This window comes from Mustela putorius, unplaced genomic scaffold (assembly GCF_011764305.1).
Source record: "Mustela putorius furo isolate JIRA1106 unplaced genomic scaffold, ASM1176430v1.1 tig00000129_pilon_pilon_pilon, whole genome shotgun sequence".
In the NCBI taxonomy this organism is placed as follows: domain Eukaryota; kingdom Metazoa; phylum Chordata; class Mammalia; order Carnivora; family Mustelidae; genus Mustela; species Mustela putorius.
In genome coordinates, this window is record NW_025421290.1 from 32,769,659 (window position 1) to 32,791,739 (window position 22,081).

The 22,081-nt window shown below is 41.9% G+C and overlaps 1 protein-coding gene across 5 annotated transcripts in view; it reads left to right on the forward strand.

Moving 5' to 3' along the window:
• STON2 (stonin 2) overlaps positions 1-22,081 on the forward strand; it is a 156,273-nt gene that overhangs the window by 120,462 nt on the left and 13,730 nt on the right. For all 5 annotated transcript variants that reach the window (XM_045071675.1, XM_045071677.1, XM_013057971.2 and 2 more), the window contains one exon: positions 19,299-21,137. In XM_045071675.1, coding sequence (XP_044927610.1) covers positions 19,299-21,137 — 1,839 coding nt within the window. The remainder of the gene's footprint in view (positions 1-19,298; positions 21,138-22,081) is intronic.

Genomic DNA, 22,081 nt, shown 5'->3' on the forward strand with positions numbered 1-22,081 from the left:
CTGCCTTGTCGAAATAATCACTGTTTTTTTTTTCTTTCTTTCTCATCACAGATTCCTGATAGAGAGAATGCTTTCTGCTTTTTCTCAATGTTTAATGTGAATATCCATTACTTCCATTGCCTGATGTTGATTATTCAAATTAAAATGTTCATACGACAAAGAACAAACCTCAAAATGAAGAAATCAGTGCCCCTTTTCTTTCTCTTCTTGCATCAGTAATAATGCACATAACTTAAGATGGAGGGCATGCCGTATTGTACAAGGGACACTCACATGTATTCCCACGTCTTTTTTTTTTTTTTTAAGATTTTATTTATTAATTTGACAGAGAGAAATCACAAGTAGACAGAGAGGCAGCCAGAGAGAGAGAGAGAGGGAAGCAGGCTCCCTGCTGAGCAGAGAGCCCGATGCGGGACTCCATCCCAGGACCCTGAGATCATGACCTGAGCCGAAGGCAGCGGCTTAACCCCCTGAGCCACCCAGGCGCCCCTCCCACGTCTTGTTAGGATTGTCACAGCCATGTTGTGGCGGACAGACCAGATTATTTTTATTATGCTTTTTAAAAGTGAAGCAACAGAGACGTGGAAATTAAGTCACTTGCTCGAGATTCGGTAGTTCCATAACCCTGAGCGGTGGTCGGTGCTGCGGTACCTCAGAGCGGTCAAGCTGAGCGTGGTGAGCTCCCGCTTCCTGGGTCTGGATTCTAGCTCCACCACTTAACTGGTTTGCTCACTAACCTCCATGCCTCAGTGTCCCCGAGGTGGGACCCACCTTAGGTCAGGTGTTCCAGGATCACATGGAGTTGCAGTCTGGTGGAGCCTCTGGTATCCAGGACAGGAATGCTGAGCGTCAGCCTGGCCCCTGCTGTGGTCTTGAACGTGGAGGTGATGGTGGGTTGTTATCCTTCTCTCCCTCCAGCTCCCTCTCCTGCCCTAAAACCTCAAGTTTACTCCCCAAATCCCCAGAGAACTCTAGACACACTCCAGAAGTCACCAGGGGCTATGTGGAAACGTTTAGACAGTCCATCCCAAATTAAATACTTTGAAGAAAAACGAACACCACAAAGATCTCTTTCCTTGGCTCAATTTTGTCCTGATTCAGCGTGTGCTTCTCTCCACTGACACATGCCTTACCGCCCCTTAATCTTAAGCAGAAATCTTAAAGTTTTAGACAGAATAGTTACATTCTTCCTCTAAATATTTTGGGACGGTTTACCCTTTATTTGCTAACAGCCTTGATCAAATGCTGACTAGTGTATTTGCCCACGTCTGCTCTTGAAGATAGGCTAGAAAGCCCTATACCATGCAGCGCATGATCTTGAAGAGTCTTTGAGGAAGCAAACCTGTGTTTTATGTTGTGCAACTTGCCCTCTAACATAACCATGTTTATGCCTTGAGGTGGCCAGATGATACCACCTTTGCATCTTTCGCTTGACTTCTCTCATTTGTGCAAAGAAGCAGCAACAAGTAGCCACACACACCAGTCGGTTGTGTGTCCAGCTGCAAAGGAGGTTCAGTCTGACCTTAGGAAACGCCCTCCATGGAGGAAACAGAGATTACTATTTTTAAAGAGTTGGAAGTCCGCATGTTTGTCAACATTTCGGCGTGTCACAGCCAGGCAAGTTTTCGATTTGAAAATAGAAATCCTGATTCCATTACCTCATGCCTGTCTACTGAAGCCCCTGACTTTCAGTCAGGGATCACATTGACCTCATGAAACAAATGATCAACATTGACCATCCTTTACCCACGATCACAGCTTCTTATTACTTTTCACATATCCTGCATGTCCCCACCGAGGCTGCCAGACATTGTATGTATGCACTGGAATGAATACCAACCGCCCTCCAGACTCTCTGAGCGAACGTAATGTCATACTAACTTTTGGTCAGCCTCTGCCAACAGCTGCTGGCACTTACTGTCTTGCTCGCTGCCTATTTCGAATGTTGTCCCATGAAAATTCTCATCTGCGATTATTAAGCAAAAGAAAATGTGGGTTCTAAAACTATATATGCAAAAGGATCCCTACTCTCTAGATAGCTGTGTGTTCATGAATGTGGCTGTGCATGGTGAGACAGCGTGAAGAAAAAACTGTCATAGTGACATCAGTCATCTCAGGCGGCAGCAGGATTTGGGGGCCCTGATTTCATCTTAAACAGACTCCACACCCTGCATGGCTCTTGATCCGGGGTTCGATCTTACAACCCTGAGATCATGGACCTGAGCTGAAATCAAGAGTCAGACCCTTAACAGACTGAACCAACCAGGCACCCCAGGTGCTTTTAATTTTATGTATTTCTGCACCATGAAAATGTTCAAAAATATAACATGTTTCTTAAAATTATCGAAAAAGTTCATCTTTATAGTACAGAAGCAAATTGTTACTTAATTTAGAACTTGGTAACTGGAACAATTATAAATAGTAGTGTGCTTTAAAATGAATTCACATTGCAAGGACATTAGATTCAGTGGGCCTTAAATCCTGAGGTATGCCCAGCAGAGGCAAAAGACACTGAACCCTGGTCCTGTGGACATCTGGGGAACCAGTCAGTTCAGTTGGATATGTCAGCTCAGGTTATAGAAAGGTAGGAGTGTGTTGTTGGCCTTCCACTTTCCCGTATTCTCTGGTTACCTGATTTCATTTACTTCCTCAGAAATACCAATGGTCTTTGGGAGACTTTTGAAAAGGCTATGACCTCTTTGATCTGACATGTAACCAACCTTTTCAACACATCGGTTTTGGTTTAATAGATCTGTAAATAAATCTTTATTCCAAGACTGCTTTTTGCATTTCTCTCTGTCTCTTTCTCTCTCTCTCTCTCAAATGCAACAAGTGCCCAGCTTGGACCTACTTGAATGGCATGGGGAATTGTAGGACATACTTGGAACCTAAAACTACCACATTATCTGAATAGTAATTATAGACCTTACCAAACATCAGTTAAGCGCACTTTTGAATGTTTAGAAACATTCCGACATATGTGTTATTTTATATTTGCTTCCAACTAGAACAGGATTTATGATTATCCCATGTTTTAGGTGGGGAGATGGCCCAGAGATTTGCCCAAGATCATAGCAAGTTTGTGGCAGAGCCCGGACTAGAAATAAAACCTTCTGCTTCATGTCTTTATTGAAGTTCCCACAGCGCCAAATGTTTCTTTCCAAGTTGTTCCCCAAGGTTATCTAGACTCTAAGGAATAATCATTATAATAATAACACTAAATATTTATAAAATGTTTGCCATATAAGCTTTATATAGATGAACTCAGTCCTTACCACAACTTAAGAGGTTAATATTAGGGGCACCCGGGAGGCCAAGTCAGTAAGCAGCTGCCTTCGGCTCAGGTCATGATTCCAGGACCCTGGGATGGAGCCCCACGTTGGGCTCCCTGCTCAGCAGGGAGTCTGTTTCTCCCTTTGACAGCTATTCCCCCTGCTTGTGCTTGCTCTCTCTCTCTCTCTCTCTCTCTCTCTGTCTGTGTCAAATAAATAAATAAAATATATATATTTTTTAAAAAGAGGTAAATATGGGGCATCTGGGTGGCTCAGTGGGTTAAGCCTCTGCCTTAGGCTCAGGTCATGATCTCAGGGTCCTGGGATCAAGCCCTACGTTGGGCCCTCTGCTCAGCGGGAAGCCTGCTTTCCCCCCCCCCTCTCTGCCTGCTGCTCTGCCTACTTGTGATCTCTCTCTCTTTGTCAAATAAAAAAATAAAATCTTAAAAAAAAAAAAAGAGGTAAATATTGCTATTATCTCTATTTTACAGGTGAAGGAACTAAAGCCCTAGTATATTTAAGTAACTTGCCCAAGGTCACAGTGTTAACAGATGGAGAAACCAGAATAGGATCCAGCCTAGAGCCAGAGTCCATTGACCACTTGGCGGTGCAATCAGAGCCTCTCCCCTTCCCACCTGTTTTTGCCTGGGGTGACCAGACCAAAGATGAGTGTTCTTCAGAGAAGAGTCTTAAAATTCCTCCCCTCCAGCCTGACCAGAGTTATGAGTATGTGTCTTGTATTGTTTAAGCCATAAGAATACTGTTCTATTTCCTTGTGAAAAGAATGAGGGAGAGTGGAGAGGAGCAACAAAATAGTTTGGCTCAAAGCCAGACACATTTAGAAGGTTTTAGAAATTTATATCTGCCTGTGGTTCCAACAAAGATCTTGTTATCTGTCTCCTTCCTGGCTACTAAATAATTTTGGATTGTAAGCAACAGAAGCCAACGTTACTAACTTAAAGCAAAAGGAATTTATTCTAAGGATATAATGGTTTACAGAATCAGAAGAAAAGCTGAGAATTCACACGGCAGGAAGTTGGTCTATCAACTTGAACTGTGTTCCATAAAAACCACACTGAAAATTAGTACCTGCCGCAACCCCAACAATCATTGGTTTAGCTAAAGGTTCTGCATATCCACGGTCTAGACAAGCTCGAGCAATCCCAATCTGCGCTAGGCCACGCTGATCACCATGGGGACTCACTTGGGGGTCTGCCGTCAGGTGCCGGGTTGGCGAGGGTACCTTGCTTCTCCACATGGTCATTCATTCCCCAGCACAGTCTCTTCATCATGGTCTCAGGGTACCAAGTACAGCAAAAGAGGGCAAACCTTTCACGTTTGTGCTTGTGATCTACTTGATCCTGACTAGGTTAAATCCCATGCTGCAGCACAGAGTCCTTGTGGGAAGGGACTGCCCAAGAGTGTGGCTGGAGAAAGGAAGGATTGGAGGCCATTTTTGCTTTCTCCCACAGAGGGTCAGGAACCTTGGCAACTGTAAGCCTCAAATCCATAAGAACTAATGTGCAGGCTCTCCAGTGTGTCTCTATCTGGATACCTCAGCTTCCATTATTTTTGTGCTGGCATCAGTCTATCCAAGATTTCCAACAAGTATCTGACTTGGCTTGGGCCATATGCATTAGGGGTCGGGCACCTTGATTGCTGAAGCCTTGAATGAGAGGGGGAGATGTTTCAGTTGTGAAATGGTTACCCGAGGTTGGGGAGAGATGCAGGAGAGGCAGTACACAATTTCTTCGATCTGTCTTGTTCACTCTATTGACTTTGTCCTTCTGCTCTGAATTCTGGGGATTGAATTTTCCTCTAAAACCTTATTGAAAAGTAACAGTCTCAACCTGTTACTTGAACAGCAGGATATTTAAAACATTTAATTTAAAGACACTTGCTGAGGGATGCCCAGATGGCACAGTCGGATAAGCGTCCAACTCTTGGTTTCGCTTGGGTCCTCATCGTAGGGTTGTGAGATGGAGCCCCCGCTTGGGGTTCCACGCTCAGCATGAAGTCTGCTTGAGCTTCTCTGTCCCTCTCACTCTGCATCTCCTACTTGTGCTCTCTCACTGTCTCTAAAATAAATAAATAAATCTTAACTAACTAACTAACTAACTAAAGACATTTATTGTGCTAGTGATGAACCTGGCATAGGTCAGGATCTCACAGGCTCACAGACATCCCCTCTTCCTGTCATTGCTATGTCTTCATTGGGCACCAAGAGGACAAATCAGAAAGGGAGATAAGACGGGGGGGTCTGATACCGACGTCATACAGTCCTTGACCAGGACAACTACTCTGACATTTATTTAGGTTAATTTCGTAATTTCTGCAGAATTAGAAGACTGTTCTTAAAACGGTCTAGAAAGCTAAGAATGAGTGGTGGTGAAGTCATATTTAGCTGGGTTCTAGGCAACAGGGAAAGCCTCACATAGGTCATTAGTGTGATCATAGGGGAGCTTGGAGCACTTAGGATTGAATTATTGCCGGAATAATAGGAGAGCTTAAGAGAGTAATAGAATCTTCTTGTTGGCAAGATACTTCTCCCTTTGGACTGACAACCAAGACCATTTTCCTGGTTACAATAGCCCACTTTTATAAAGAACAAGGAAAAGGTGATACCTTTTTGTATATGTGAAGTCATGCTAATATAGTACATATGCGTAATGTACTATATCAGTTTTCTCTGAATGTTTGGTCACATTTCTCCAAAGAGGTTTGATCGTGAGCCTCTAATATATGTGTGCATGTGTGTGTGTGTGTGTGTGTGTGTAATATTAATTTATTTCTAAATTACAAACATAATAGGTATTTTAGTACATGTTTTATAATGTGAACAAAAATTAGAAATGTTTGAAGGATTGGTTATAAAGTAAACAAAAAGTTTCTGATATTTTCTTCCCACACCCCAGTCAGCGATTCCCTGTGCCTGTCTGTGTGCATCCCCCTACTTTGGGAACTACTTGTCTGGAGTATGAAAACACCTGAGATCTGCCCAACAATTCCGTAGGCAATTCTTAGTACTTCTTAGTACCAGACGGATAATAGAAAGTTTGACGTTCTGTCTCAACCAGAGTGTACTCAAGACTTAACACTTCTCTTACATGATAGACTAGTGCTGCTTTGTGTAGTCACAATGACTTTGTGAATGCAGACCCCCGTGTCTCTTGTAATCCCCAAGCCTTTGGGGATTTATCTATGCAATAATTACGGAAAGATTTGAACTCCTGCAATCATAATCTGAGACATCCCTTTCTCCTTCTCCACCTCTCTTCTCCTTCCTTCCATTTTTCTTCCTCCTTTCCCTCTTCAGTCTGTCCTTCAGTCTCTATCAGATTAAGAATAGTCCTTCAGTCTCTATGAGATTAAGAATACACCTTCAAAGGCATTCTCTCTCCTCTCTTTCTTCCCTCTCTCTTTTTTGCTTCCTTGAGAACTCTGAAATGAATGCTTACATATTTTTTATTGTGATAGTGACATTTATTGAGTTGTGGGCTGGCTAAATTCAGTGTCCATTAATGATCTCATTTACCCTCACAACTCTATGAAGTGGATATTGTTATTATTTGCCTTGAGAGTTGAGAAATCCTGAGGTTTAGAAAGGGTGAAGTAGGGTGCCCGAGGGTTCAGAGTTTTCTAATGGCAGAGCCAGGTTGATCTGACTACAGGGCCCAAGCTTTGCTCTCTGTTGTCTACAGTGGCACAAAAAGGCAGTAGAGACCAGTATAAAGCCAAGAATTCAATCCATCATTAGTACAAACCACTTTTAATCTAGCCTTTCCCATACGAGCTTTGTGTCCACCCAGGAGTCATGGTGTATATATGCCAGACTGTGTGGATGCTGTAGCAAGTCAGGAAAAGCACTGAGTGAGTAAACCATCTGGAAATAGCATTTCACGGTTTGCCTGCAGATTATCTACCTGATGAGGGCTTCTGAAAAATTTTAGATGTTCAAAAATGTAAACAGAGCTCTACCTGAAAGAATTAATCTATTGTCAGGCTAGAAATTAGTTGCTCTCCTATTTTTCTAAGAAATGATCTTAACTTGATATGCTTACAGTTCATAAATTTCATCTACCATCAGTGTCTGTTTAAGAACACCTGCTGGGCTGCCTTGATGGCTCAGTAGGTTAAGCCTCTGACTCTTGATTTCAGCTCTGGTCATGATCCCAGGGTCCTGAGATCGAGCCCTGGACATGGAACGTGCTTAGGATTCTCTCCTCCTCTCCCCGTGCCCCTCCCCCCTGCACCTCCAGCCACTCCGTGCATGCATATGCTCGTGCGTGCTCTCTCTCTCTCTCTCTCTCTCAAAAAAGAAAGAAGAAAGAAAGAAAGGATGGAAGAAAAAGAGAATGTCTCCTTTGATCTTGGTAACTAAACGGGAGCTGAATAAGTACTGAAATGAAAGCGAATTACCAACCTCAAATTCAATTGGAAAGAAGTGGCTTACTGCACGCAGGAGCTGTTGGTTATGTGTTATTGTCATTGCTGGAAAGTCCATATGAACAGAAACGAGCTTTAGGCAATATAGGTGAAAGGGAATCATTTATAGAGATCTTTTCGGCTAGTAAAAGTTGCCCTTAACCTTTCTGCGGGTGATCTTAGACCAGCTGATGGTACCGCTGCCACCAACAGACTTTTTGAATTTCTCCTGGAAGCTATATTATAGCCTAGCAAAGTCAACAACACATGGAAGATAGGCTTGATACAGACTCAGTCCGAATGCTCGCTTTTCTCCTTATCCCCAGCACACATATACCCAAGTGCATGTAATACTATGTGAGAGCCCCCAGCTCTGTTTCTTTGCCCTTATCCAAGCGCCCTGCTGAACTTACAGAGTCCGCCTTGGAGAAGTAGCTGTTCCTCTCACTAAGGCTCCAACAGGCTGTTGCTGGGGTGTTTCCTCACGTGGTAGCCGGAAGAATAGTGAGGGAGGGTATGGGGACACGCATGGGTGAGACTCCACTGTGGCAGAGGGACAGCCAGGCCTCATGAGTCCCCTGTCCTGGTCACAATAAGGACATGAACATTGTCCCAGTGCCCCTGTAGACGGTCCTGGTCCCAGCCTCTGGTACTTCTTGGGTCTAAACACTCTCCCTCAACTCAGAGTCAGGATGGAGACCCTCTTTTTCCCTTGGCCCTCCCATGCATTCTCCCTTACAGTAACTTCTGGATGCTTCTCTTTCTCTTTTAAGCTCCTGAACCAAAAGAACCTTTCCTACCTCTCATCACCCCAGAGATGAGTTATTGTTTTTTTTTTTTTTTTAATTTCTATTTAAGTATTGTTGACACATAATGCTACGTTAGTTTCAGGAGCAGAACATAGTGATTCAACTTCTTTATGCTGTATGCTGTGCACAGCACAGCGTAGCTACCATCATCCCCACACAATGCTACTACAGTACCATTAACTACATATTCCCTCTCCTGTGTTTTTTATTCTTGTGATGTATTCATTCCGTAACTGGTAGCCTTTGTCTCTCACTCCCCTTCATTCATTTTGCCCATCCCCCTACCCCTTCCCCTCTCCCAGCTTGTTCCCTGTTTTTATAGATCTGATTCTGTTTCTGTTTCTTCATTTGTTTTTTAGATCCACATATGCGTGAAATCATATAGTATTTGTCTTTTTCATCCTACCTATTTCACTTACATGATATCTCTGAGATCCATCCATGTTATTACAAATGACATGCTCATCTTTTTTATGGCTACATAATATTCCAGTGTGTGTGTGTGTGTGTGTGTGTGTGTGTGTGTTTTACATCTTCCTGATCTCTTCTTTTACCTATAGATACTTAGGTTGCTTCCATATCTCAGCGATTGTAAATAATGCTACAATAAACACAGGGGTGTGTGTATCTTTTCAAATTAGTGTTTTCATTTTCTTTGGGTAAATACCTATTAGTAGAATTAATGGGTCATATGCTTGTTCTATTTTTAATTCTTTTTAAAAGATTTTCTTTATTTACTTAACAGAGAGAGGGAACACAAGCAGGGGGAGTGAGAGAGGAAGAAGCAGTATTCCCGCTGAGTGGGGAGCCAGTTGTGGGGCCTGAGCCTAGAACGCTGGGATCATGGTCTGAGCCAAAGGCAGATGCCTAATGATTGAGCCACCGAGGCACCCCCTATTTTTAATTTTTTGAGGAACCTCTGTACTGTTTTCCACAGTGGCTATTCTGATTTACGTTACCACCAACGTGCACAGGGTTGCTTTCTCTCCACATCCTTGCCAATAATTATTTCTTGTTTTTTTTAATTGAGCCATTCTGACTGGCATAAAGTGATTGATATCTCACTGTGCTTTTGATTTGCATTTTCCTGTTGATTAGTGATGTTGAACATCTTTTCATATGTCTGTTGGCATTTTTCTTTTTTTTCATATTTTATTTATTTGAGAGAGAAAGAAAGAGCATCAATGGTGGGAGAGGCAGAGGAAGAGAGAGAATCTCAAGCAGATTCACCATTGAATGGGACACCTGATGTAGGGCTCTGAGATCATGACCTGAGCTGAAAGCAGATGCTTAACTGACTGAGCCACCCAGGTACCCCTTTTGTTGGCCATTTGTATATCTTCTTGGGAAAAACGTCTATTTAGGACATCATAGAAGAATGTTATGGTCCATTAGGCAGAGCTTCATTGCCCATTCAAAAAGGCTTAGACCCTACAAAGTCCTCTTTGTTCACCCCTCTTTGGTGTGCTCAAATAGTCAAGGATGAGAGGAAAATACATGAGGCTTTTTGCTATGGCAATAACAAATAAATGAAACACAGGTTAGGTTCTCAGCAGGCCTTATTACTAGTTAAGTCTTTGGCTAATGTATAAAATGTTAAAGAGATTAATTTATAAAATGGAATGTTGATTTTTCAGTTTGTTACGGATATTGGAATCTATCCCTGCTCCCTGCCTGTGACCTCTGCTAAGGAACTGAACTTGGTTCCCTCAGACCACAGCAAGGTGTTACAGTAAGATCTCTGCCCTGGTGGGAGCTGAAGAATAGCATCTTCATCTAAGACAACATGAGAAGCTGATACCAGAAAGGCCTAGGACACCCGGCAACCAGTAAGCCGGTTGAGTGGAAGTTTAGCTGTTAGAGGAAGACACCAAAAGCAGGGATCCAGAGGTTGAGTGCTGGCAAAGTGGGCAGGGGGACAACAAAAGCAAAAGTTTAGAACCAGAGAGAACAGAGTCATCGGGAGCACACAAGTTCCTGAGACATTCATCAAACTTAGGGTCAGATGCTTTTCTGAGCAAAAAAAGAGATAAAAATGTGTTGGGTGCGCTCATCTTGGTAAGCAGAGAGGAAGTTGGCAGGGCAGCTCAACACTGCTTCATAGGTCCTCTTAACAAATAGAAACCACAATGTAGTGTCAAATACCCCTGCCGGGGATTCGGTCAAATAGTAGTTAAGTGGTAGTTCTATGAACTTCTTTACTTTAAGGATATCTCTGACCAGCATCAATGCATCCTTTCTCCTGGAGAATGCTGAGGACCAATGAACAGACACGTACCCTCTGGCTCTCACTATCAGTGTATTGTGAAGATTAAACCGGTCTCAGCTTCTTTTATCCCGGTTAGAAGCTCCCTTGATAAGGTTCAGAGGACTGACTCCTTTCTCACTCTTAGACATTCACACATCAGGGACTGACATCACCTGACCTTGTGCCCAAAGGTTTCTCTGTATAAATGGATGTAGACCCTTGTTTCGTTCATTTCTTTCCCCCTGCTGAGCAATGCTGCTGAAAAGCTGTGGGTCGAGGTAACTCTTGCCAATCTCAGAGACAATGGGAAAAATTAACTGGATTTTAGCTTAACAAACAATCATTAAGAAAATGCCACAATTAGTGAACATTAAAAGTAGGACTTTTTAAATATCACCTTGGGCAGTCCACATAAACTTCCTGAGCTTCAGTCTTAGCAAAAAATGAAGGGGCCAAGTTTCATTATTTCTAAAATCTCTTCAAACCCCAAAATTCTGTGTTCCTCTTTTCACTCTACATACCAATCCACAAATACATAAGGGCCTGCTGGGCATTGAGATTGATTACAGTTTCAAGTAGATGCTCTTGCTGTCTCATCTTGAGACAACAGCAGTCAGCTCAGATTATGTGTTCTTGCCACTGAAAATAAATTCCAGGGAATAGCTCTCAGTAAGTTTTTTGCATTTGTCATTGAATGCGCACATTAGGTAGCAAACGGGGAAAGATGACAGAGTATCTGCTGTGTTCAAGATACCATGGAAACTTCATCTTCCCCCATAGTTCTGACTTCTTCTTCAGATTGGTGACTTTGACTACCGTTGTAATCATTTAATTTAATCTTCGGGGAACTTAAAATAGATTGTGGTCTAACATTGAAAGAATCTACCATTTCTTTTTTTCTTTTCTTTTCACTTTTTAAGTTCAATTAATGATCATATAGTGCAAATAGAGGTAGCGGGGTCACAGGTAGAGGTCCGGGATTCCTCGGTCTGATAGAATACCCAGTGTTCATTACACCATGTGTTGTCCCGAATGTCCACCACCCCGTCACCCTGTCTGTCCCACCACTTCCTCCTCTCCAGCAACCCTGTTTGTTTCCTGTGATTAAGAGTCTTTCATGGTTTGTCTCCTTCTATAATTTCATCATGTTTTATTTTTTTTCTCTTCCCCTATGATCCTCTGTTTTGTTTCTTAAATTCCACATATGAATGAGATCGTATGTAGAATTATTTTTTCTGTTATCATATGATAATGGTCTTTCTCTAATTGACTTATTTTACTTAATTAGCAGAATATCCTTTAGTTCCATCCACATCACTGCAAATGGCAAGATTTCTTTTCTTTTCTTTTTTTTTTTTTTTTGATGGCTGAGTTGTTTTCCATTGTATGTGTGTGTGTGTGTGTGTATTCACATCTTCTTTGTCCATTCATCTGTCAATGGATATCTGGGTTCTTACCATAGTTTGGATCTTGTGGACATTGCAGCTATAAACATTGGGGTGTAGGTGCCCCTTTGGATCACTACATTTGTATCTTTCTGGTAAATCCTTAATAGTGCAATCGCTGGGTCATAGGGTAGCTCTATTTTCAACTTTTTGAGGAACCTCCATACTGTTTCTCAGAGTGGCTGCACTGGCTTGCATTCCCACCAACAGTGGAGGAGGGTTCCCCTTTCTCCTCATCTTTGCCAATATCTGTCATTTCCTGACTTGTTCATTTTAGCCATTCTGACTGGTGTGAGGTAGTATCTCATTGTGGTTTTGATCTGTCTTTCCCTGATACCAAGTAATGTTGAGCATTTTTTCATGTTGTCTTTTGGCCATTTGGATGTCTTTGGAGAAATGTCTGTTCGTGTCTCCTGCCCATTTTTTGGTTGAATTATTTGTTCTTTGGGTGTTAGATTTAAATACTAGCCCTTTATTTGATACATCATTTGCAAATATCTTCTCCCATTCTGTCAGTTGTCTTTTGGTTTTGATGTGGGACACAGAGGCAGAAGAATAATTATTAACTTTCCTTACCTAATGACAAGCCCTTAAAATAGGTAGAGTGACCTCTACCACAAGGCTTTGCTAAGGGCAAAGGACAATCCTATCCTGACCAACCCCCTACCCACAACCAGGATCCTGTAAGTCTACTTTAACAATTCCTTTAGGAAACTTTATCTCTAAACCTCCAAGATAGTGTTGACAATCATTCCCAAGCATATGGCCCACTGATACACATCTAAAGAGTCTCACCAGAAGGTTTTATTACTGGTAATGAATAACCTTTTCCCCAGAAATAGCTAGCCCCTCAAGGTCCTAGAAACCTTGCTTCCAAAATTCCTTAGAGACTTACGCCATCCCTAATCCCCTCCCAATCTTACAAGTATGTAATAGACCACCCCTCACATGCCCGGGGCAGCAGCTCTTCCGGCCCACAGGTCCTGTCTCCGTGCTTTAATAAACCACCATTCTGCACCAAAGATGTCTCAAGAATTCTTTCTTGGTCATCGGCTCCAGACCTCACCCCACTGAACATCACCTATGCTCTAGAACTTCATCAGTTTTGTCAACTGGTTTTTTTGTTTTGTTTTGTTTTGTTTTGTTTTTTGTTTTTTTTGCTGTGCAAAAGCTCTTTATCCTGATGAAGTCCCAATAGTTCATTTTTACCTTTGTTTCCCTTGCCTTTGGAGACGTGTCTAGCAAGAAGTTGCTGCAGCTAAGGTCAAAGAGGTTGCTGTCTGTATTCTTCTCTAGGATTTTGATGGATTCCTGTCTCACATTTAGGTCTTTCATACATTTTGAGTCTATTTTTGTATGTGGTGTCAGGAAATGGTCCAGTTTCATTCTTCTGGATGTGGTTGTCCAATTTTCCCAACACCATTTGTTGAAGAAACTGTCTTTTTTTCCATTGGTTATTCTTTCCTGCTCTGTCAAAGATTAGTTGATTAAGGGTCCATTTCTGGGCTGTTCCACTGATCTGTGTGTCTGTTTTTGTGCCAGTACCATACTGTCTTGATGATTACAGCTTTGTAATAGAGCTGGAAGTTTGGAATTACGATGTCATCAGCTTTGGTTTTCTTTTTCAACATTCCTTTGGCTATTCAGGGTCTTTCTGGTTCCATACAAATTTTAGAATTATTTGTTCCAGCTCTGTGAAAAAAGTTGATGGTATTTTGATAGGGATTGCATGGAATGTATAGATTGTTCTAGGTAGCACAGACATTTTCACAATATTTGTTCTTCCAATCAATGAACATATAGAACGTTTTTCCATTTCTTTGTGTCTTCCTCAATTTTTTTCACGAGTGTTCTATAGTTTTCTGAGTACAGATCCTTTGCCTCTTTGGTTACATTTATTTCTAGGTGTCTTATGGTTTGGGTTACAATTGTAAATGAGATCGACTCCCTAATTTCTTTCTTCTGTCTTGTTGGTGTATAGAAATGCAACTGATTTTGTTGCATTGATTTTATATCCTCCACTTTGATGAATTCCTGTATGAGTTCTACCACCATTTCTTTTTTTTGTTTGTTTGCATCAGTAAAGACATTAGGAAGCTCATAGGTATTAGCAGTTCTCCCTGTGGTGTCAAATGAGAGCCTGATTTTTATACATGGCTTTTGTTTGGCAGCAGCCCAACTCATAGTAAAAGTAATTTGGAGGTAGCAAGTGGAAGAGATAGTAATTAAAATTATGCTGGATTTTTGGTTTTGGTTTTATTTTTATCAAGTCAGTAAAATGGAATTCTTTATGATAGTTAATTTTGTTCTGAAGATAATTAGTTTTTGCCTATTTTTTACTGGAGAAATTTGCCAGCTCCCCCCCATTCCCTTCATTGTTTCCAGTATCAGCCACATCAGTCGTAAGTGTCATGGGAAAGATCTAACTACTGCTTTTTCAACATGGATTACAGCTAAACTATTTTCTTTCTCTAGGTTAAATAGTAGGAGTGCTAAAGATGTGTTTTGACCTTTTGTCATTTCTTTATTTTGTAAGCAAACAGTATTTTTTAATACAGATTTAGTATTTTTAAATCACTTCTTACCCCACAGGACACATCTGTTTTCACATCAAAATATTATGAAATATTATATTCCAAGGCTTTTTAATACATGTAAACTTTATATAATAAAAATGTATCATTCTAGTAGTAGTAGTAATAACAGCTGTCATCTACTGGACATTAATTACTTGTGAGGCACAATTTTAACATCTGTATTTTCCCAACAACCCTGTCAGGTAGGATTTAGTATTTTCTTAATGTCATAAGTGGGAAAGCTGAGTTGCCAATAAATTGAACAACTTGCCCAGAGTCACTTAACTAATAAGCGGCAGGTACAGATTTGAAACCAAGGCAGTCAGATTCCAGTTTGTAGGCTCTTGTTACTATTCCCTTAGCTGTATATATCATGAACAGCTTCCATGTGAATAAACAGGCATCACTAGCGTTGTCTTGATAGCTGCCGGGGATTCCATTTTAGGGGCATGATAGTTAATATAACCAATCTCCCATTTGCGTTGTTCCTGATTTTTCTACGATACAAACATTGCTGTGATAAACCTACCGCTATCTACTCTTCTCATGCCCATCTTGTTCTTTCCTTAGATTACATTCCTGAGAATAGAATTTTTGGATCGCATTGTTTGAGTCTTTTACACAAATTTTCAAATTGTCCTTCAGGAAGATTTTTTGAGCCCTTCCATCAGAGTGTTAACTTCCTGATGTCACAAGTAATGATTCATAGTAAATTTTTGTCCCTTTGACACAGAGATAATTGTATTTATTGTTTTATAAGGTTCAACTTTCTTTCCTAAATAGTTACTGACATTTATATTTCTTAATTGGCGAATTATGTGTTTTTATCCTGTTTTATTTTATTTAATTTTTTTGGTGAGGGTGTATCTTTTTGTAAGTTTTTTGTTTTTTGTTTTTTAATTTGAGAGAAAGCAAAACACAAATGGGGAGAGGGTGGGAGAGGACTGAGGGAGAAGCCGATTCCCTGCTGAGCGGAAAGCTTGCCTTGGCGCTCCACCCCAGGATTCTGGGATCATGACCGGAGCCAAAGGCAGACGCTTAACCAACTGAGCCACCCACGCACCCCAGGTGTATCATTTTTATTAAGAATACACTGTCGTATTACATAAAGGATACCAAGTTTTTGTCATATATGATCGGATATTTTCCTCCAGAAATTTCACATACAGATAAGTTGATTTTTTACATGTGAAAGTCTTGAATAATATAATAAAGAGGTTTTAATAAAAAGAGGCTCTGAGGGGTGCCTGGGTGGCTCAGTGGGTTGGGCTGCTGCCTTCAGCTCAGGTCATGATCTCAGGATCCTGGGATCGAGTCCCGCATCGGGCTCTCTGCTCAGCAGGGAGCCTGCTTCCTCCTCTCTCTCTCTCTCTCTCTCTGCCTGCCTCTCTGTCTACTTGTAATCTCTCTCTCTGTCAAATAAATAAATAAAATCTTTTTAAAAAATTAAAAAAAGAGGCTCAGAAAAAATATGACCTAATCTTTGAAAAAACAATTCAAGATGCCTTTCAGTTATTGACAAATGATAGAAAATTAAGAGCTTACAAATAGGAAAGTCAATAAGGGATTATTTCTAAAAACTGTGTTTGTTAGTCCTTGAGTTCAGTCCAAGAAATGCTTTATTTTCACGTGAACTAGAGACCATTTTTGCTTTTCATCTGTAAAAGTATCTTTATTAAGACATTTTTCTTTATAAATGACTTCATAGAAAAAAAATCTTATTTCCAGAAATTTGACCTGCACTCCACTACTGCCCCCAAAGATGGATTTTTAGAACGGATTATAATCATGGGAGATGATTCTCTACCAACCGAGAGATATTTTGTAATAGTCTTTTGATAGTTTTTAATGGCTGTCAAAGAGAAGATGGAGTCTCTCGAAATTAATTTAATTAAAAATTTTCCCTCCAGATTTAAAGAAATTTCATTTAAATTGTATGCTAAGTCTAATGCTTCAGAACTGTCGAGGACTTTGTATGATTTTAAATAACCTCATTTACAAAGGAATTTATTCTAAAAAAAAAATTATGTTCAGTGAAGACAAAGACTTGCCCCACCCCTGCCCTGTCCATTTCTTTTTTGGCTTCATAGAGGAAAATGAGAAATACTATTTTGGGGACAAGATTCCCAACAGAAGGGAATCCTTTGGCAGCAAGAATAAACAGCTTTGGCAGAAAAGCACCCTCCAAAGGAAAAGAACTTTGGCTTGTTCAGACTAGGGAGTGGTGATGAGCCCCAAGACAAAAAGGATGTCCCTGGTACAGGGGCTGGGTCAGTACCAGGCTGTCTGGGTGGAAACTCTACTGTTACAAAAGCTCCTTAGAGCAGCTTCATAAAACACTGATGTTTTGAGATGCACGGCTTCTCCAGTCATCTGGGGAGGATCAGTCACGTTCCAAGGAAGTGATTCTGTTTTACTCAGACCCACATTGTTCCCTTTGGCTTCTGATACAATACTGGTAGAAGTAGTAGTAATGATAATAAGTAAAATACAAATCCTACAAACCTAGGTTATTGACCCTTTTCCCTTCATTTTCCAGAAAATAAATCCCACATCTCCAAAAGTGGATTAATGATTAATTTGAAGGAAAGTCTCATCTGTCATTTTAAAATGCTTTGAAATCCTTTTGTGGTTGCTGTACACACAGAAAACACTTTTTTACCCATTATATTTCTGGGGTGAGTATGGATCTGTGTGTATGCATGCTCACATATTTTAGCTTACATTTTCAAGGTGATGTTTTCAGCAGAGGAAGTTGCTCGTTGTTTGAATAAATACACTTGGGAAGATGAGTAACGAGCCAGCCATCCCATTTACCTGTAATTCCACTTGCAGTTGTGTGTGGCTTTGCTGATCTGGTTTGGTTGGATATGATATTCATGAAGGTCTAGTGAGGCGGTTAGAAAACTCAACTACTTGACTCAACCACTGAGCATCTGTTTCCTTTGATGCCAGGTTGCTGGCGGTAGACATAGTGGGTGGAATGGTTTCAGAGATCTCCATACGCTTTCTTCCAGGGACAGAGAAAATAGAACTGCCCCAGTGCAAAGTCTCCTTTCTCACTTATTCAATCAACACATTTTTACGGAGTATCTACTATATGCCACACAGGTTTGTTTTCTGTGCCATTCCTTCGTCACAATCCACTCCTTGCCAAAGTCTTCAATTTCCCCTCCCTTTGCACAATTCCAGCGAACACACAGGGCCATTTTGCTACCTAAAAGGTTTGGATCTTTCCCACATGGAAAATCAAGTCCTGTATCCCTTCCCTTGAAGTCCCTGCTAAGGTGGTGTTTTATTTATAATATCCCCTTTCCTTCCACAAAAAATAAATAAACCCCAAGACGGGAAAGTATTTTAGAGAAAAAAGAAGAGACTGTGGGTGTTTTCTCGTATTACTGCATACTTATAAATGTTATAATGGCTGGGTATTATTCTATTGTATACCTTAGTTGGTTAACATTTAGTCAAAACAGGGTTCACAATTTGGATTTATTTCCTTAGGGTAAAATACAAAGTTATTGTTTACACATGTTTGTAAAAGCCTTAATACAAATTGCTAAACCACTTATAGAGAGTTTATAGAAACTTACAGTCCATTTAAAGTTCTGTTTACTGTTCATATAATGGTATCCTTAACCTCACTGAAGATGAAAAGTTTTTAAAATCTTCACTGAAAGATGGGGGGAGAGAACAAGCACAGGCAGACAGAATGGCAGGCAGAGGCAGAGGGAGAAGCAGGCTCCCTGCTGAGCAAGGAGCCTGATGTGGGACTCGATCCCAGGACGCTGGGATCATGACCTGAGCCAAAGGCAGCTGCTTAACCAACTGAGCCACCCAGGCGTCCCTTCACTGATTGTTTTTAATTTACATTTTTTATTGCTAGTGAGATTGGACATTTTTTCACATGCTTATTACTCTGTTTTTGTTTCCCTCCCCTGAGCTGTCTGTATATGTCCTTTGTCTAAATTTCTATTAAAGTTTTTGTAGCCTTCTTATTCACTTGTATGGACTTACTTCATCTTAAGGGTATTAATATTTTGTCTTTAGTATTTCTTGATCACATTTGGGCAAAAACCCCTCCAATCACATTATCTGTGATCACTTAGAACAGGTAATGTGTTTTGTTCAATGAGATGAGATCATCTTTTTATCATTTTATGTAGGAGGTGGAATTCAATGTCTAAAAATTAATACACACTTTAGAGCATAGTAAGGACAGCATCTTTTCTAGAAACTTCTATCAAGGGGAGAATGTATAAGAGTTAAACTATGAGGGGCCTTAGTCTTATCGATAGGCCCATTTGTATTCTTACTGCATTTGACGTGTGGCCCCTGTGCTGTGCTTATTACAAAATTATGAAATCTGTGCCCAGACTAGCATCTTGACACAGGTAATGAGCTTCTTTGGAATTTACTGGATTCCAGATAAAGTTCTAGTCATTCTTCATTCCCATACCTGTTTCCCATACATCTAAGAGGCCCTGAATAGCAGCCCTCATATGTTCTCCTTTTTCTTTTAGACAGTTCTTCCTCAGTCCAGGAAGATGAAGAGGTAGAGATGGAGGCCATCAGCTGGCAGGCCAGTAGTCCAGCCATGAACGGATATCCTGCCTCTCCAGTAACCTCTGCTCGTTTCCCCAGCTGGGTCACTTTTGATGACAATGAGGTCAGCTGCCCTTTGCCACCAGTCACCTCTCCCCTGAAGCCAAACCCACCACCTATTGCATCTGTGACCCCAGATGTACCTCATCACTCAGCTGGGTCATTTAAGAAGAGGGAACGTCCCAAGAGCACTTTGATGAACTTTTCCAAAGTTCAGAAACTGGACATTTCATCCTTAAACCAACCGCCTTCCATAACGGAGGCTCCGCCTTGGAGGGCAACCAATCCTTTCCTGAATGAGACTCTGCAGGATGTCCAACCCTCCCCTATCAACCCTTTCACTGCTTTCTTTGAGGAGCAGGAGAGACGCTCCCAAAACAATTCCGTTTCCAGTGCCACAGGCAAGAGCCAAAGGGATTCTCTCATTGCCGTCCACCAGGATGCCATCTGTTTTGATGACTCAAGCAAAACCCAGTCCCACTCTGATGCTGTTGAAAAACTCAAGCAACTCCAGATTGATGACCCTGATCGTTCAGGCAGCGCGACGCTACCAGATGATGACCCCATAGCCTGGGTTGAACTAGATGACCCCCCACCTGGTTCAGCACTGTCCCGGCCCAGAGATGGGTGGCCAATGATGCTAAGGATCCCTGAGAAGAAAAACATCATGTCGTCTAGGCACTGGGGACCCATCTACATCAAACTAACAGACAGTGGTTACCTGCAGCTGTATTATGAGCAGGGTCTAGAAAAACCATTCCGTGAGTTCAAGCTGGAGATCTGCCATGAAATTTCGGAACCCCGGCTCCAAAACTATGATGAGAATGGCAGGATCCACAGCTTACGAATAGACCGTGTCATCTACAAGGAGAAGAAGAAATACCAACCCAAACCTGCTGTGGCCCACACAGCAGAGAGGGAACAAGTGATTAAGCTGGGCACCACCGATTACGACGACTTCCTGAGTTTCATCCGTGCCGTTCAGGACCGGCTCATGAATCTGCCGGTGTTGTCAATGGACTTGAGCACAGTTGGCTTGAACTACCTGGAGGAGGAGATTACTGTGGATGTCAAGGATGAATTCTCTGGCATTGTGAGCAAAGGAGACAACCAGATTCTCCAGCACCACGTCTTGACGCGGATCCACATTCTGAGTTTCCTCTCTGGCCTGGCAGAGTGCCGCCTGGGTCTCAACGATGTCCTTGTCAAAGGGAACGAGATAGTTTCCCGGCAAGACATCATGCCCACCACCACCACCAAGTGGATCAAGCTCCATCAGTGCCGTTTTCATGGGTGTGTGGATGAGGACGTATTCAGCAGCTCACGGGTTATTCTGTTCAACCCTTTGGATGCCTGCCGCTTTGAGCTCATGCGGTTCAGGACAGTATTTGCAGAGAAGACCTTGCCTTTCACACTCAGGACGGCAGCAAGCATCAATGGGGCGGAGGTGGAGGTGCAGAGCTGGCTCAGGATGTCAGCCGGCTTCTCCTCTAACCGAGACCCTCTCACTCAGGTTCCCTGTGAGAATGTGATGGTTCGCTACCCCGTGCCCAGTGAATGGGTGAAAAACTTCCGCAGGGAAAGCGTCCTGGGGGAAAAGTCTTTAAAAGCCAAAGTGAACCGGGGGGCGAGTTTTGGCTCAGCCAGTATGTCTGGCTCTGAGCCTGTGATGAGAGTAACTCTGGGAACTGCCAAGTACGAACATGCCTTCAACTCCATTGTGTGGAGGATAAACCGACTGCCTGACAAAAACTCAGGTAGGTAGAGGTTTCTCTTCTGTGAAAGCTGCCACGTGGGTTACAGGAGAGCTGACCCCAGCTCTCTGACCCTAGAGTTCCACATTCTGTCTCCCTATGAAGGCCTGGCTTTTGTTGTGTGACAGAAATATGGTAATGGAGAAGTGGGACCAGAGAAGCAAAAACACTTGAGCAAAAAGTAAGTAACAAACGTGAATGGCCCAGTTTACTCCATTTTTCTCCTTTATTACCTACTTCTAGAAAACTCTGTGTTCTTCTTGTCAGCTGAGCTGCTAAGCAGATTGCAGGGCAACTTATGAATTTGTATGCTTTTTCCGACTCATTTAAGTATTCTCTGTGGTTCCGGAAGCTGTCTATCTCCAGATCCTAGAAAGCCTCTGGTTTTGAAGAGGTAGCTTTCCCGCTGTGCCTTGAGTGTAGGAAGAGGGATCAGTTTATGGCCAGTCATAAATGCAGTATGGGTGAGGAGTCAGACTCATGATGCCAGTCCCCTTGTGCGAGACCCGTGTCAGTCATTACATCTCCAACTCAGAGTTGGGATTTTGAGGAGGGAGAAAAGGAGAAATGGCCTCTGATCAGACTGAAGGTCAGCCAGGACCAGAAGGTCCAAAAGGAAATTCTATCAGATACAAAGGAAAGGAAGGCGTGTTTGATTTACACAAAGAAAGCAAGCTTACCAGCCCTCACTGCCTTGCTCACAGCTCTCAGGGAGGCTTTTGTGCTTGAGTGAGCACGGAAGGTGACGACTTTCCTTAGGGGTCCAGGGAATTTAGCGAAATGACAAAACTAGAGAGCAATCCAACAGGCTTTAATAGTCTTATTTCTAAGAGGAAGTCTGCATGACCCCAATGACAGGCCATAAGCCCACAATCGAATGGTCCTTTCAACCACTTCTTGTTTATTGTAAACTTCGCCCATTTGTTAACAAAAGTAGATATGCTAGC